General features: G+C 37.8%; 1 protein-coding gene across 10 annotated transcripts in view; it reads right to left on the bottom strand.

Annotated features, from left to right (window-relative positions):
• The window catches only part of CSPP1 (centrosome and spindle pole associated protein 1), a 159,660-nt gene extending 144,769 nt beyond the window's left edge, over positions 1–14,891 (bottom strand). For 7 of the 10 annotated variants that reach the window (XR_006300655.1, XM_043602225.1, XM_043602229.1 and 4 more), the window contains exons 1-2: positions 14,724–14,886; positions 4,269–4,390 (exon numbers count right to left, since the gene is read on the bottom strand). Coding sequence is in view for 7 of the 10 variants with exons in the window: in XM_043602225.1 (XP_043458160.1) it covers positions 4,269–4,367 (99 nt within the window). In the remaining 3 variants the exon portion in view is untranslated. Of the gene's footprint in view, positions 1–4,268; positions 4,391–14,723 lie in introns of those variants that run through there. The other 3 variants (XR_006300656.1, XM_043602232.1, XM_043602228.1) reach the window with 3 other exon arrangements.

The following is a 14,891-nucleotide window of genomic DNA, read 5'->3' as shown; positions in this document are numbered from 1 at the left end:
ATATTAGGCAACAAAATAAGACAACAAATTCAAAAAGACTGAGGTCATATCATCCATCTTTTCCAACCACAATGCTTTGAAACTAGAAATCAACCACAAGAAAAAAATCTGGAAAGAACACAAATACATGGAGGTTAAATAACGTGCTACTAAACAATGAATGGGTCACCCAAGAAATCAATGACAAAATCAAAAAGTACACGGAGATAAATGAAAATGAAAACACAATGGACCAAAATCTTTGGGATGCAGCAAAAGCTATTCTAAAAAGAAAGGATTTTAAGCAATACACAGCTACCTCAAGAAGCAAGAACAATCTCAAAAGAACAACTTAACCTTATATCTAAAGGAGACAGAAAAAGAACAAACAAAACCCAAACCAGTAGAAGGAGGAAATAATAAAGATCAGAGTAGAAATAAACAGAATAGAAACTAAAAAAAACCACACCAACAAACAAAACAAACAACAGATCAATGAGACCAGGAACTGGTGGCTCTTCGTAAAAATCAACAAAACATGGTAAACCTTTAGCCAGACTCACCAAAAAAAAAAAAAAAAAGGGGGGGGGGGCTCAAATAAACAAAATCAGAAATGAAATAGATAACACCACAGAAATACAGAAGATTATAAGAAAATATGAAAAGTTCTATGCCTACAAATTGGACAACCTAGAAGAAATGGATAAATTCCCAGAAACATATAGTGTTCCCAATCTGAATCAGGAAGACAGAGAAAATCTACACAGATCAATGAAATTGAATCAGTAATCAAAAAACTGCCACTAAACAAAAGTCCAGGACCAGACAGCTTCACAGGTGAATTCTACCATTTTAAAGAAGAGTTAATACCTACTCTTCTTAAACTACTCTAAAAAATAGAAGAGAGAGAAAAGCTTCCAAATTCATTCTGTGAGGCCAGTATTACCCTGATGTCAAAGTCAGACAAAGGCCATACCAAAAAAAAAAAAAAAAAAAGGAACTACCAGCCCCTATCTCTGATGAACATAGATACAAATGACCTTAACAAAATATTAACATACGAAATCCAACAATACACTAAAAAAAAATCATTCACCAAGATCACGTGAGCTTTATTCCTGGGATGCAAGGGTGGTTCAACATTCACCAATCAACACAATAATCAACAACAGAAAGGTTAAAACCATTATTATTTCAATACATGCAGAAAAAGCATTTGACAAAGTATAACATCCATTCATGCTAAAAACTCTCACCAAAGTAGGTTTAGAGGGAACATACCTCAACATAACGAAGGCCATATGTGAAAAACCCATAGCTAAAGTCATTAACAGGAAAAATTTGAGAGCTTTTCCCCTAATATCAAGACCAAAACATGGATGTCCATTCTCACCACTTTTATTCAACATAATACTGGAAGTCCTAGCCACAGCAATCAGATAAGTAAAAGAAATCAAAAGCATCCAAATTGGTAAGGAAGTAAAACTATTTGCAGATGACATGATACTCTATATAGAAAACCCTAAAGACTCCACCAAAAAACTACTAAAACTGATAAATGAATTCTGTAAGGTTGCAGGATTAAAAAAAAAAAAAAAAACCAATATACAGAAATATGTTGCATTCCTATACACTAATAATGAAGCAAAAATCAAGAAAACAGTCCCCTTTACAAAAACAACACCAAAAATAACAAAATACCCAGGAATAAACTTAACCAAGGAGGTGAGAGACCTGTACTCTAAAAACTATAAAATACTGATGAAAGAAATTAAGGACAACAAAAAAAAAATGGGAAAATATTCCACGCTCACTGATTGGAAGAATATTGTTAAAATGTCCATACAACCCAAAGCAATCTACAGATTTAATGCAATTTCTATCAAAACAGCAACAGTATTTTTCACAGAAATAGAACAAATAATCCTAAAATTTGCATGGAACCACAAAAGACCCAAAGCAGCCAAAGTAATCTTCAAAAAGAAGAAAACTAGAAATACCACAATCCCAGATTTCAACATATACTACAAAGCTGTAGCATCAAAACAGTATGGTAGTGGTACAAAAATAAACACACAGATCAACAGAACAGAATAGAGCCCAGAAATAAACTCACACATATACAGTCAATTAATCTGCAACAGTAGCGACAAGAATACACAATGGGAAAAAGACAAACTCTTCAACAGATGGTGTTAGGAAAACCGGTCCGTAACCTGTAGAAGAATGAAACTGGATGGTCTTCTTATACCACACACAAAAATAAACTCAAAATGGATTAAGACCTACATGTGAGACCTGAAACCATAAAACCCCTAGAAGAAAACACAGGCAGTAAGCTCACTGACACTGGCATTAGCATCATTTTTCTAGATATGTGTCCTTTAGCAAGGGAAACAAAAGCAAAATTTAACTAATGAAACAACACCAAAATAATGAGCTTCTGCACAGTAAAGGAAACCATCAATGAAACAAAAAGACCACCCACCAAATGGGAGAAGGTAATTGCAAATGATACATCCTAGAAGAGGTTAATATCCAAAATATAAAAAGAACTTCTACCACACCACCAAAAAAGAAAAAAAAATTTCAATTTAAAAATGGGTAAAGGACTAGATACACATTTTTCCAAAGACATACAGATAGATGGCCAACAGACACACAAAAAGATGCTCAGTATCACTAATCATCAGGGAAATGCAAATCAAAACCACGGTGAGATAACACCTTGCACCTATCAGAATGGCTACAATCAAAAACAGAAGAAATAAGCGTTGGTGAGACTGGAGAAAAGGGAACCCTCATGTTCTGTTGGTGGAAATGCAAACTGGTACAGCCACTGTGGAAAATAGCATGGAGGTTCCTATATTTCCACTACTGGGTATTTACCCAAAGAAAATGAAAACATTAATTCAAAAGGATATATGCACCCTTGTACTTATTGCAGCATTATTTACAATAGCAAGATATGGAAGCAACCCAAGCATCTATCCATAGATGAACAGATAAAGATATATATACACATACAAATATACATACACACAATGGCGTATAAATGGTGTATGTATCAGCCATAAAAAAGAATGAACTGTCACCATTTGCAACAACATAGATGAATCTAGAGGGTATTATACCAAGTGAAATAAGTCAAAGAAAGACAAATACTATAGGATTTCACTCATATGTGGAATTTAAGAAACAAAACAAATGAAGAGAAACAAAAAAACAGGTTCTTAAATATAGAGAACTGGTGGTTGCCAAAGGGGAAATGGGTGGGGGTGAAGAACATTAAGAGTACACCTAGAGTAATGAGCACAGAGTGATGTACAGAACTGTTAAATCACTATATTGTACACCAGAAACTAATATAAAACTGTATTTTAATTATACTAGAATTTTTAAAATGAAGAGAATAAAATACAATAAAACTAAGCCTCTTCCACACATAGCATACAATAAATGTTAGCTATGTAAGTAACATTCCCTGATAATTAAAGTGTCAATGTTATTTATCATCTCAACCAGATGCCCATACCTTTGCCCAAGATAAATGCTAAACCAGATGAGACACAGGATAACAGGTAACCCAGGACTGTCTTGGGCATACCAATATATATGGTTACTATGATTTCAGTGCACTATATGATAGACAGATTAATCTATATCCTGTATCTTATTAGTACACTGAACTCACAAAAGAAGGTGGCACATCTGTCCAGATGAGTGCTATGGAAGAGTTTAAAATAGTATCCAGCACAGTCTCAGTATTTACTGAGTGGATCAACCATTATTTCACCAAAACTAGGAAAACTTTAAGAAAGCTTTTTCAAGTACTGTTTTCAAGAACACTCAAAAAAATTTCTAATTTGAAAAGCAAAGATATCAAAATAAACTATTATAATAAATTCACTTCTCAATTAAAAAAAGAAATTTAAGATCCTGATTTACTTAAAAGATACTTTTCATGTAGAATATGAAAACTTGTTTTTATAATATCCTGAAAGTTCCCTGTACTAAAAGTAGTCTCCTTATTTTATGAAGCACAGCAATTATCAAGTAAAACCCTAATAAGAGAAAACTGTGAGATACAAAACACCACAACAGAAAAACTGCATTCAAAATCAATGCAATCTTGTCCAGAGTCAGGCTCTCAGACTCAGAATGACAGGACCCAAACTAAAGTATGAAACAGAAGATTCTCACTCATAAAAGAGAATTTTTTACATTTACACAAGACTAATCTTCAGAGACAATTTTAGTGAAACATCTTGTAAGAAAATTAAGTTTACCTTCATTTCCATGTAAGGTGGATCACTTTCCAATTCTGCTTTGTCTTTGGCCAGTTTGGCTTTACGCTCTTCAATAAATTCATCCAAATTATCAGCCATTTTGAAGATACTAAAAAAACAAACTGAAAAAAAACTTAAATGAACACAGCCATACCACAATATTTTTAGGCTAATTAACAAAATGGAGGCTTAACCCACATTTAATATTCAATTTCACTTACCAAATTCAGTAATTCAAATAAGCTTGACCAAAACATGTCTGCCTGCTTCTCTCCCAAACCCACCCCAAAAACCAATGACATATATCAGAAAATTCTGAATACACACAACCACCATCATTTCTCTCTCACACACACATACACTGATCCAAGAGTCAAAGCACCTTTTTTTAGCTTTTTTACAACTATTCACAGGTAATTTCAAGTTAAGAAAAAACTTACAAATAAGAACAGCACGAAGAACACCCATCCTTTTTTTTTTTATTTTTTAATTTACATCCAAATTCATTAGCATATGGTATAATCATGATTTCAGGAATAGATTCCAGTGATCCATCCCCTAAGTATAACACCCAGTGTTCATCACAACAAATGACTTCCTTAATGCCCCTTACCCATTTAACCAATCCCCCCGCCACAACCCTCCAGCAACCCTGTTTGTTCTCTGTATTCAAGAGTCTCTTAAGTTGTGTTCCCTTCCTTGTTTTTATATTATTTTTGCTTCCCTTCCCTTATGTTTATGTTTTGTATCAAAGTCCTCATATGAGTGAAGTCATGATACTTTCTCCAATTTCACTTAGCATAATACCCACTAGTTCCATCCACAGAGTTGCAAAAGGCAAGATTTCATTCTTTTTGATTGCCACATAATACTCCATTGTATATATACACCACTTCCTCTTTATCCATTCATCCATCAACGGACATTTGGGCTCTTTCCATACTTTGCTATTGTCAACAGCTCTGCTATAAACATTGGGACACATGTACCCCTTCAAAACAGCATACCTGTATCCCTTGGATAAATACCTAGTAGCGCAATTGCTAGGTCATAGGGTAGTTCTAGTTTTAATTTTTTGAGGAACCTCCATACATTTTCCAGAGTGGCTCACCAGTTTGCATTCCCACCAACAATGCAAAAGAGATCCTCTTTCTCCACATCCTCTCCAACATTTGTTGTTGCCTGAGTTGTTAATGTTAGCCATTCTGACAGGCCTGAGGTGGTATCTCATTGTGGTTTTGATTTGTATTTCCCTGACGATGAGTGATGTTGAGCATTTTTTCATTTGTCAGTTGGCCATCTGGATGTCTTCTTTGGAGAAGTGTCTATTTATGTCTTTTGCCCATTTCTTCACTGGATTATTTGTTTTTTGGGTGTTGAGTTTGAGAAGTTCTTCATAGATTTTGGATACTAACCCTTTACCTGACATGTCACTTGCAAATATCTTCTCCCATCCTATCAGTTGCCTTTTTGTTTTGCTGATTGTTTCCTGCACTGTGCAGAAGCTTTTTATTTTGATGAGGTCCCAATACTTCATTTTTGCTTGTTTCCCTTGCATCCAGAAACATGTCAGGTAAGAAGTTGCTGCAACCAAGGTCAAAGAGGTGTTTGCCTGCTTTCTCCTTGAAGATTTTGATGGCTTCCTGTCTTAAGTTTAGGTCTTTCATTTTAAGTGTATTTTTGTGTATGGTGTAAGAAAGCGGACCAGGTTCATTCTTCTGCATGTTTTCCCAGCACCATTTGAAGAGACTGTCTTTATTCCATTGGATATTCTTTCCTGCTTTGTCAAAGATTAGTTGGCCACACGTCTGGGGGTCTATTTCTGGGTTCTTTATTCTGTTCCATTGATCTAAGTGTTTGTTTTTGTGCCAGTACCCACTGTCTTGATTACAGCTTTGTAATACAGCTTGAAGTCTAGGATTGTGATGCCTCCAGGTTTGATCTTTTTCAGGATTGATTCGGCTATTCGGTATCTTTTCTGGTTCCATATATTTTAGGATTGTTTGTTCTAGCTCTGTGAAGAAGGATGGTGTTATTTTGATAGGTACTGCAGTGAATATGTAGATTGCTTGGGTAGTAGCAACATTTTAACAATATTTGTTCTTATCCAGGAGCATAGAATATTTTTCCACTTTTTTGTGTCTTCTTCAATTTCTTTCATAACCTTTCTATAGTTTTCAGTGTATCAACTTTTCACCTCTTCGGTTAGATTTATTCCTATATATTTTATGGGTTTTGGTGCAATTGTAAGTGAGATCATTCCTTGATTTCTCTCTATTGCATCATTATTGGTGTATAGGAATACAACCAATTTCTGTGCGTTGATTTTATATCCTGCAACTTTTTTGAATTCATGGATCACTTCTAGCAGTTTTTTGGTGGAATCTTTTGGGTTTTCCATATATATAGTCAACTGCGAATAGTGAAAGTTTGACCTCCTCCTGGCTGATTTGGATGCCTCTTATTTCTTTGTATTGTCTGACTGCTGAGACTAAGACTTCCAATACTATGTTGAATAACAGTGGTGAGAGTGGACATCCCTGTCGTGTTCCTGACCTTAGGGGGAAAGCTGTTTTTGCCCATCGAATGATATTAGCAGTGGGTCTTTCATATATGGCTTTTACGATCTTGAGATATGATCCTTCTATCCCTACTTTCCTGAGGCTTTTTACCAAGCAAGAATGCTGTATTTTGTCAAATGCTTTCTCTGCATCTACTGAGAGGATCACGTGGTTCTTATCCTTTCTTTTATTGATATGATGTATCATATTGATTGTTTTGTGAATATAGAACCAGCCCTGTATCCAAGGTATAAATCCCACTTGGTCATGATGAATAACTCTTTTAACATATTGTTGGGTCCAGCTGGCTAGTATCTTGTTGACGATTTTTGCATCCATGTTCATCAAGGAAGTTGGTCTGTAGCTCTCCTTTTTAGTGGGGTCTTTGTCTGGTTTTGGAATCAAGGTAATGCTGGCCTTGTAGAATGAGTTTGAAAGTTTTCCTTCCATACCTATTTTTTGGAACAGATTCAAAAGAATAGGTGTTAACTCTTCTTCAAATGTTAAATGTTTAAATCTTTCCCTGGAAAGCCATCCAGCTCTGGACTCTTGTTTTTTGGGAGATTTTTGATTACTAATTCGATTTCTTTACCAATTATAGGTCTGTTCAAATTGTCTATTTCTTCTTGGTTCAATTTTGGTACTTTATATGTTTCTAGGAATTTGTCCATTTCTCCAGACTGCCCAATTTATTGGTGTATAAGTGCACATAATATTCTCTTATTATTGTTTGTAGTTCTACAGTGTTGGTTGTGATCTCTCCTTTCATTCATGGTTTTATTTATTTGAGTTCTTTCCTTTTTCTTTTTGATCAAACTGGCTAGGGGTTTGTCAATTTTGTTAATTATTTCAAAGAACGAGCTCCCGGTTTCAATAATCTGTTCTACTAGGGCTTTTTGGTTTTGATAGCATTGATTTCTGCTCTAATCTTTATTATTTCCTGTCTTCTACTGGTTTGGGGTTTTATTTGCTGTTCTTTTTCCAGCTCTTTAAGGTGTAAGGTTAGGTTGTGTATCTGAGACCTTTCTTCCTTCTTTAGGAAGGCCTCAATTGCTATATACTTCCCTCTTATGACTGCCTTTGCTGGATCCCAGAGATTTTGGGCTGTGGTGTTATCATTTTCATTGGCTGCCATGTACCTTTTAATTTCCTCTTTATCTTCTTGATTAGCCCATTCATTCTTTAGTAGGATGTTCTTTAGTCTCCAAGTATTCAGTCTTTCCAATTTTTTTCTTGTGGTTGATTTCGAGTTTCATAGTATTGTGGTCTAAAAATACACATGGTATGATCTTGATCTTTTTGTACTTACTTAGGGCTGATTTGTGTCCCAGTATGTGATCTATTCTTGAGATGTTCCATGTGCACTCGAGAACAATGTGTATTCTGCTGCTTTAGGATGAAAAGTTCTCAATGTATCTGTTAAGTCCATCTTGTCCAGTGTGTCATTCAAAGCCATTGTTTCCTTGTTGATTTTCTACTTACATGATCTGGCTGTTGCTGTAAGTGGGATATTGAAGTCCCCTACTATTATGGTATTATTATCAATGAGTTTCTGTATGTTTGTGATTGATTTATGTATTTAGGTGCTACTACATTTAGAGCATAAATATTTACAACTGTTAGATGTTCTTGGTGAATAGACCCCTTAATTATGATATAATGCCCTTCTTCACCTCTTGTTAGTCTTTATTTTAAAATCTAGACTGTCTGATAGAAGTATGGCTACTCTGGCTTTCTTTTGGCAGCCATCAGCATGATAGATGTTTCTCCATCCCTGTTCTTTCACCCTGCAGGTGTCTTTAAATCTAAAATGGGTCTCTTGTGAGCAGCATATACATGAATCTTGTTTTCTTATCTGCTACCCTATATCTTTTGATTGGAGCACTTAGTCCAGACATTTAGAGTACTGAAAGATGTGAATTTATTGCCATTATGTTGCCTGTAGAGTTGGGAGTTTCTGGTGGTGTTCTCCGGTCCTTTCTAGTCTTTGTTGCGTTTGGTCTATTTTGTTATTTTTCAACTTTTCTCCCTTCAGAGAGCCCCCCTTAAAATTTCTTGCAGGGCTGGTATAGTCATCACGAACTCCTTTAGTTTTTGCTTGGGAATCTTTTTCTATTTTGAATGACAGCCTTGCTGGAGAAAGAATTCTTGGCTGCACAGTTTTTCCAGTTCTGCACATTGAATATATCCTGCCACTCCATTCTGGCCTAACACGTTTCTGTGGATAAGTCTGCTGTGAGCCTAATTGTCTTCCCTTGTAGGTTAAGGACTTTTTTTCCCTTGCTGTTTTCATGATTCTTTCCTTGCTTGAGTATTTTGTGAATTTGACCATGATGCCTTGTTGATGGTCAGTTTTTGTTGAATCTGATGAGAGTTCTCTGTGCTTCCTGGATTTTGATATCTGTCTTTCCCCATAGTAGTTAAGTTTTCTACAATGACTTGCTCACATAACCCTTCTACCCCTTTTTCTCTCTCTTCATCTTCTGGGACCCCTATGATTCGAATGTTATTCCTTTTTAATGAGTCACTGAGTTCTCTAATTCTCATATTGTGTGCTTTTGCCTTAGTTTCCCTCTTTTTTTTTTTTCCACTTCATTATTCTCCGTAAGTTTGTTCTCTGTACCACTGATTAGTTGCTCTGCTTCATCCATCATTGCTATCATGGCATCCATTCAAGATTGTATCTCAGTTATAGCATTTTAAATTTCATCCTGACTAGATTTTACTTCTTTTATCTCTGCAGAAAGGGATTCTATGCTTTTTTCAACCCCAGCTAGTATTCTTATTATGAGATTCTAAATTATGGTTCAGACATCTTGCTTGTATCTGTGTTAAGTCCCTGGCTGTCATTTCTTCCTGCTCTTTCTTTTGGGGTGAGTTCCTTCATCATCATTTTGAAGGAAGAAAAGGAATCAATAAAGTAGAAAGTAGTACATAATGTGAACTTCATTCTATTATTTACTTCCAAAAAGAACACTGATTATAAAATATAGTTTTAGCAAAATACATTCCAAACCAACAAAAGTTTATATAGTTAAGCCATTTTTAATTTGCTAATTGTGACAAAAGTTTTTTTGTAGTAAAAATTTAAAACAGCTCAACAGCAAACAGTGTTTTTCATGTTTAAGAAAAGATCACTTCTGGGGTGCCTGGGTGACTCAGTCGGTTATGAATCCAACTTCAGGGGCACCCGGGTGGCTCAGTTGGTTGGGCACCCAACTTCAGCTGAGGTCATGATCTCATGGCTCATGAGTTCGAGCCCCACATCAGACTCTGTGCTGACAGCTCGGAGGCTGGAGCCTGCTTCATGTTCTAGGTCTCCCTCTCTCTCTGCCCCTCCCCCGCTCATGCTGTCTCTGTCTCTCAAAAATAAACATTAAAAAATTAAAAAATAAAAAGAATCCCACTTCAGCTCAGGTCATGATCTCATAGTTCATGGGTTTAAGCTCCACATCAGGCTCTCTGCTGACAGCACAGGGCCTGCTTTGGATTCTCTCTCTCCCTCTCTTTCCCTCCCCCACTCATACTCTCTCTCTCTCTCTCCCTCCCTCAGAAAAAAAAAAAAATTAAAAACAAAAAGCACTTCTTAAAATCCCCTGATTTCCCTAAATATTTTATGTCTAATAGAAATAAAAGATGATGGGATAATATTTACTTTGAAGCAGAATTTTATACAAAATTTAAGCAGAAATGTCATTATCCAAAAAAACACAAAGGTAACCTGAGTAATCTAAGGTCTCCACATAATACTATTAACAATTATCACTCTTGAGTACATAAATTTCCCTTTAGTATAATATTTTACCATCCATTACAAATTCTAGAATTGATTTTATGTAACCATAGTAATATTTTTTAACAACGGTTGTGTGTATAACACATAACTAAAGCACCAGATTTATTGCATATGTTTAATCATTTATTTTGTTCCACTATCTGATTAAAATACAGTATCTTTAAATTAAATTGAAAAGCCAAGGCAAGCTTTCTCCTGCAAATGCCCTCCAAATACCACCAGGAACATTTTTGTGGTTAAACTCATTGGGTTTATTATTACTCATTGCATCAAGGGATGCATCCTAGATATCCACCATGAGGAACTCTGGAGTATCTAAGTATAAAGGTGTTAGAAGAGACTAACAGGATTTGCAACTCTTAGGTGATTTGCGAGCAGAGCTTTGCTCAGGAATGAAGCCTGTCAGAAAGTGAGGGTAATTCTATGATTGGACATCTTAGCAAATCTTATCTAAAGCTGTAACTGGTTAAGAGCCAGCAGTCACTTATCAGCTGGGAGAGGGGATGCTTGGTCTTTTGTGGCTTGGACAACATTCATGTTTTATCTGTATTTGGACAGGATTACGGAGTGGTATTTTTTTTTTCTCTTGATCTATCACAGACACAGAACAGCTTTGTCAAATGTTGATGTTCTGTGCAATTGTTTCTCTTCAATGGAAGAACACTAAGCCTAAGCAGTAGTGCCAGGCCAGTTCCTAGCAACACCAAGGCCTTGGTGATAGATAGTACAGCCCAGCTTCCAGCTGTCATGGCCCATCTTTTCTTTTTCACTCCTTCAACATGACAACTTACATAAACATATTTCAACTACAAAATTACTCAAGAATTATAGTGAATCACATAGACTGAGTTGATGGGCACAGCCTAAGTACAAAATAGATTATTTATCATTTAAAAATTAAATTACACAGGTACCTGGGTGGCTCATTCGATTTAAGCATCTGACTCTTGGTTTCAGCTCATGATCTCAGTTTGTGGGATCAAGCCCCAAGTCTGTCTCTGCACTGACTTGGGATTCTCTCTCCCTCCTCTCTCTCTTCCCCTACCGCACTTGAACACACATGCTCTCTCTCAAAATAAATAAATCAACATTTAAAAAATAATAAAAATAAAGTTTAACTTATAAGAAAAATCAGCTGAAAGAAGAAATCTTAAGGGGATTTTTATCTTCCTTAACCCTACAATGTAAAATCACTCACAACTTTTAAGATATTACCAAGTTGTTTCCCCCCACCCCAGTAGCTACATACATAGTATGTAGATGATAAACAGTTTTTAAGAAAACAGTTTAACTGAAAGACCTGGATTTGAAACCCAATTCCCTCACCAATTAACTCTATCTGATCAACTCAATATGTTCCTTAACCTCCCTTCTGCTTTCCTCATCTGTAGGGTAGACATATCTACTCCAGAACTGTTATGAAGAAAAAACAAAATTATGCATATAAAATGTGTGGCCACACCTGGCACTGAAAAAAATCAATAGATCATAGCTGTTTTATTGTTATTATATTTTCATAGTTTTGACATACATCAGTAATCATCTTTTTAAAGAAAGTCTCCAAAGTACACTGGATTTTAAATCACCAGTAACTGATACTTGATTATCATAATCCAAGTCAACATTTCTAAACCTTTTTTTAAAAATTTTTTTAAATGTTTATTTTTGAGAGAGAGAGAGAGAGCAAGCTACTTCTGCTGTCTCTGCACTGACAGAAGAGAGCCTGATGTGGGGCTCGAACTCACAAACTGTGAGATCATGACCTGAACTGAAGCCAGATGCTTAACCAACTGAGCCACCCAGGCACCCCAACATATTTAAACCTTAAACTTAGACCCTCTACACTTATCATATAGATAGAAATATAAGACTAGAACATGCACTCATTGTGCTAAGCCTTGGTGAATCTAAAAAACACAGAGGACCCAGAACTGAGTATACCCAATTCTTTCTCCCAATTTCTTCAATCACAGAGAGCAGCAAATGTTCACATCCTTTTCCCTCTTGAGTGAAGTGTAAATTTCCTCCCCACTATGGAAGCATAAGGAACAGAAAATAACCTCCCTCCTATAGGAGGACATTATTCTAGATGCTAGAGGAATGGAAAGTGTAAGATACAGACCCTCCCCTCAAATTTGAACAAGATAATGCCCCCTGCCACATGGCTCCATCTGGCCAGACTGATGGGAGATACCCATAAGAGAGTCAGCAGCAATATGAAGAAAACAATTTGAGTATGTCTGGAATTCAGAATAGAGTTCAAGATGGGGCAGGGAGGACTTGGCAGGTCTTAAAATGATCATTAAAGCTATAGGATCATTAAAGCCGTTTCAAAACGGCTGCTTTGAAAAAGAGACCCTAGAGAAGAACAGGGCTGAGGACAAAAGAGCAGAAATTGATAACATATGTGTGTCCTTTCACAGGGAGGAGCCTGTGAAAGAGTTTTAGAAGAAAGACGAGGGATGAGGTGAACCAGGACAATGTTTCTCATTTCCCATCCATTCAGAGATTTCCCCACCACATGAAAGGTGCTTAATCTTTTTCTCCTAGCAGATGACATCCACATGGGCAACTTGCTTCCATGGGCACACACAAATTTTGACAAATCCCCCTAAAAGTTGCTAACAAGTAACTTGTGGGAGAAAGGAAGGTTGAGGGTTAGGATACAGATAAAGTAAATATATAAGCACACTATTAAGTCCTTTAGCAACTTACATCATTAATGGTGACTAAGGACCACAGCATAAGTTAGATGGTCTTTGGGTTATACAAAATTTCCAGAATACTTGCTCAAAAACCTGTCTCCCACTCAATATAGAATGGAAATACAAGTGAGAATGTTAGAAGAATAATCTGCAATCTGCTCAGTTTGTAATAAATAAATCACATTTATCTGAAAACTGCATTTGAGAAAAATTGTATTAAACCATCCCGTTCCAATTTATCCTATTTAAAACCACCTGCTCCCTTTCAGAAGGTCAACCGTACTGAAGGAGACCTAAAATTTCATACCTGGGGAGCACTTCAGCAGCTATTTAACCACCACACAGTGTCCTCCTAGTGAGAAGAAACATGCAGAAAAGAAAGCACCATCTTAAGGATTTCTGTGAGATTCATTCTTGCTTGTCAACATGACATGCCATTCTTTCATACAAAACAGAACCTCTCTGAGGATAAAATTGGCTTTTTACAAACCCAAATTGGTTGCTGTTAGGTTCTAGTATTTTCTGAGGTGTTTGGAAACTGCTGGTTTGCTTCCCGGTAAACTTCTTAATCCTATAATCTTGAGAGTCAACCTCTCTCAAGAAGTAAGTCTCAATGCTAACATTTACTGAAAGCTGGATCAAAAGCCCAGATAACAATCCTAAAACGAAGGCAATTAGAAGAGACCCAAGCTCACGGAGGCAGAGGAAAACAGGAAAATAACAAGACCGACTTCACAGGGCTGTGATTAAATAAATTTTACTTGGAAAACAAAACACTGAGAACCGCGCCAAGAACATAAGCACTCAATAAACGTTAACCATCAACCAGCACCAAGTAAAGGAAAGGTGCTCCGGGAAGCTTAGCCCAGCAGCAGAGAGCCGGCTGCTGGGAAGACACGCGGGAGATGTGGGTGGCGGCCACATTAGAAAGCGTCAACGCGTCGTCAAGCAACCGGGTCTCCACAGCACCCACGGCGGCGGCAGTTGAGGGGCCCCCAGAGTCCAGACCGCGTAACCAAGACACCGCGCCCGACCCCCACCCACAGGGAACCCGTGTCCCCAGGAACCAAGCACCGACCCCAGCCTACTGCTGTGAGACCGAGACCAGGATCTCGTACCTCCGCTACCGTCTCCAGCCCTGAAGCCGCGAGACCCCGACCTCTACCCAGTAACTCAAGCCCCGCCCCTAGCCCAGCGGCCGCGAGACCTCACCCAGCAAAGAACCCCGCACTCCCAAAGGCAGCAACTCCAGCTCCGCGGCCAGCGTGGCCGCCGCGAGACCTCCACCGCCCCCCCGCTAGAGCCCCTGCCCCCGCCCAGGGACACCACTTCCCCCATCCCCCGACCACACCCTGCCAGGCCCGCTCTCCACCCACGGCTGACTAACGCTTACTCAGGAGAGCGGGCTCGCGTCCGGGAAGACGCACAGCGCCCTAGAGAGGCTCTTTGCGGGCCAAAGAGGTGGCGGCAGCCGCCGAGCACGGGAACACTGCGACCAGCCGCCTGGCCCCGGCTCCGCCTCTTAAGCCGAGCCCGCCCCCCGTCCTTCCCCAACGGCCAA

The sequence above is a fragment of the Prionailurus bengalensis genome, chromosome F2 (genome assembly GCF_016509475.1).
Source record: "Prionailurus bengalensis isolate Pbe53 chromosome F2, Fcat_Pben_1.1_paternal_pri, whole genome shotgun sequence".
NCBI lineage: Eukaryota > Metazoa > Chordata > Mammalia > Carnivora > Felidae > Prionailurus > Prionailurus bengalensis.
The sequence above is the reverse complement of the archived record's forward strand: the minus strand, read 5'-3'. Positions and strand labels throughout refer to the sequence as shown.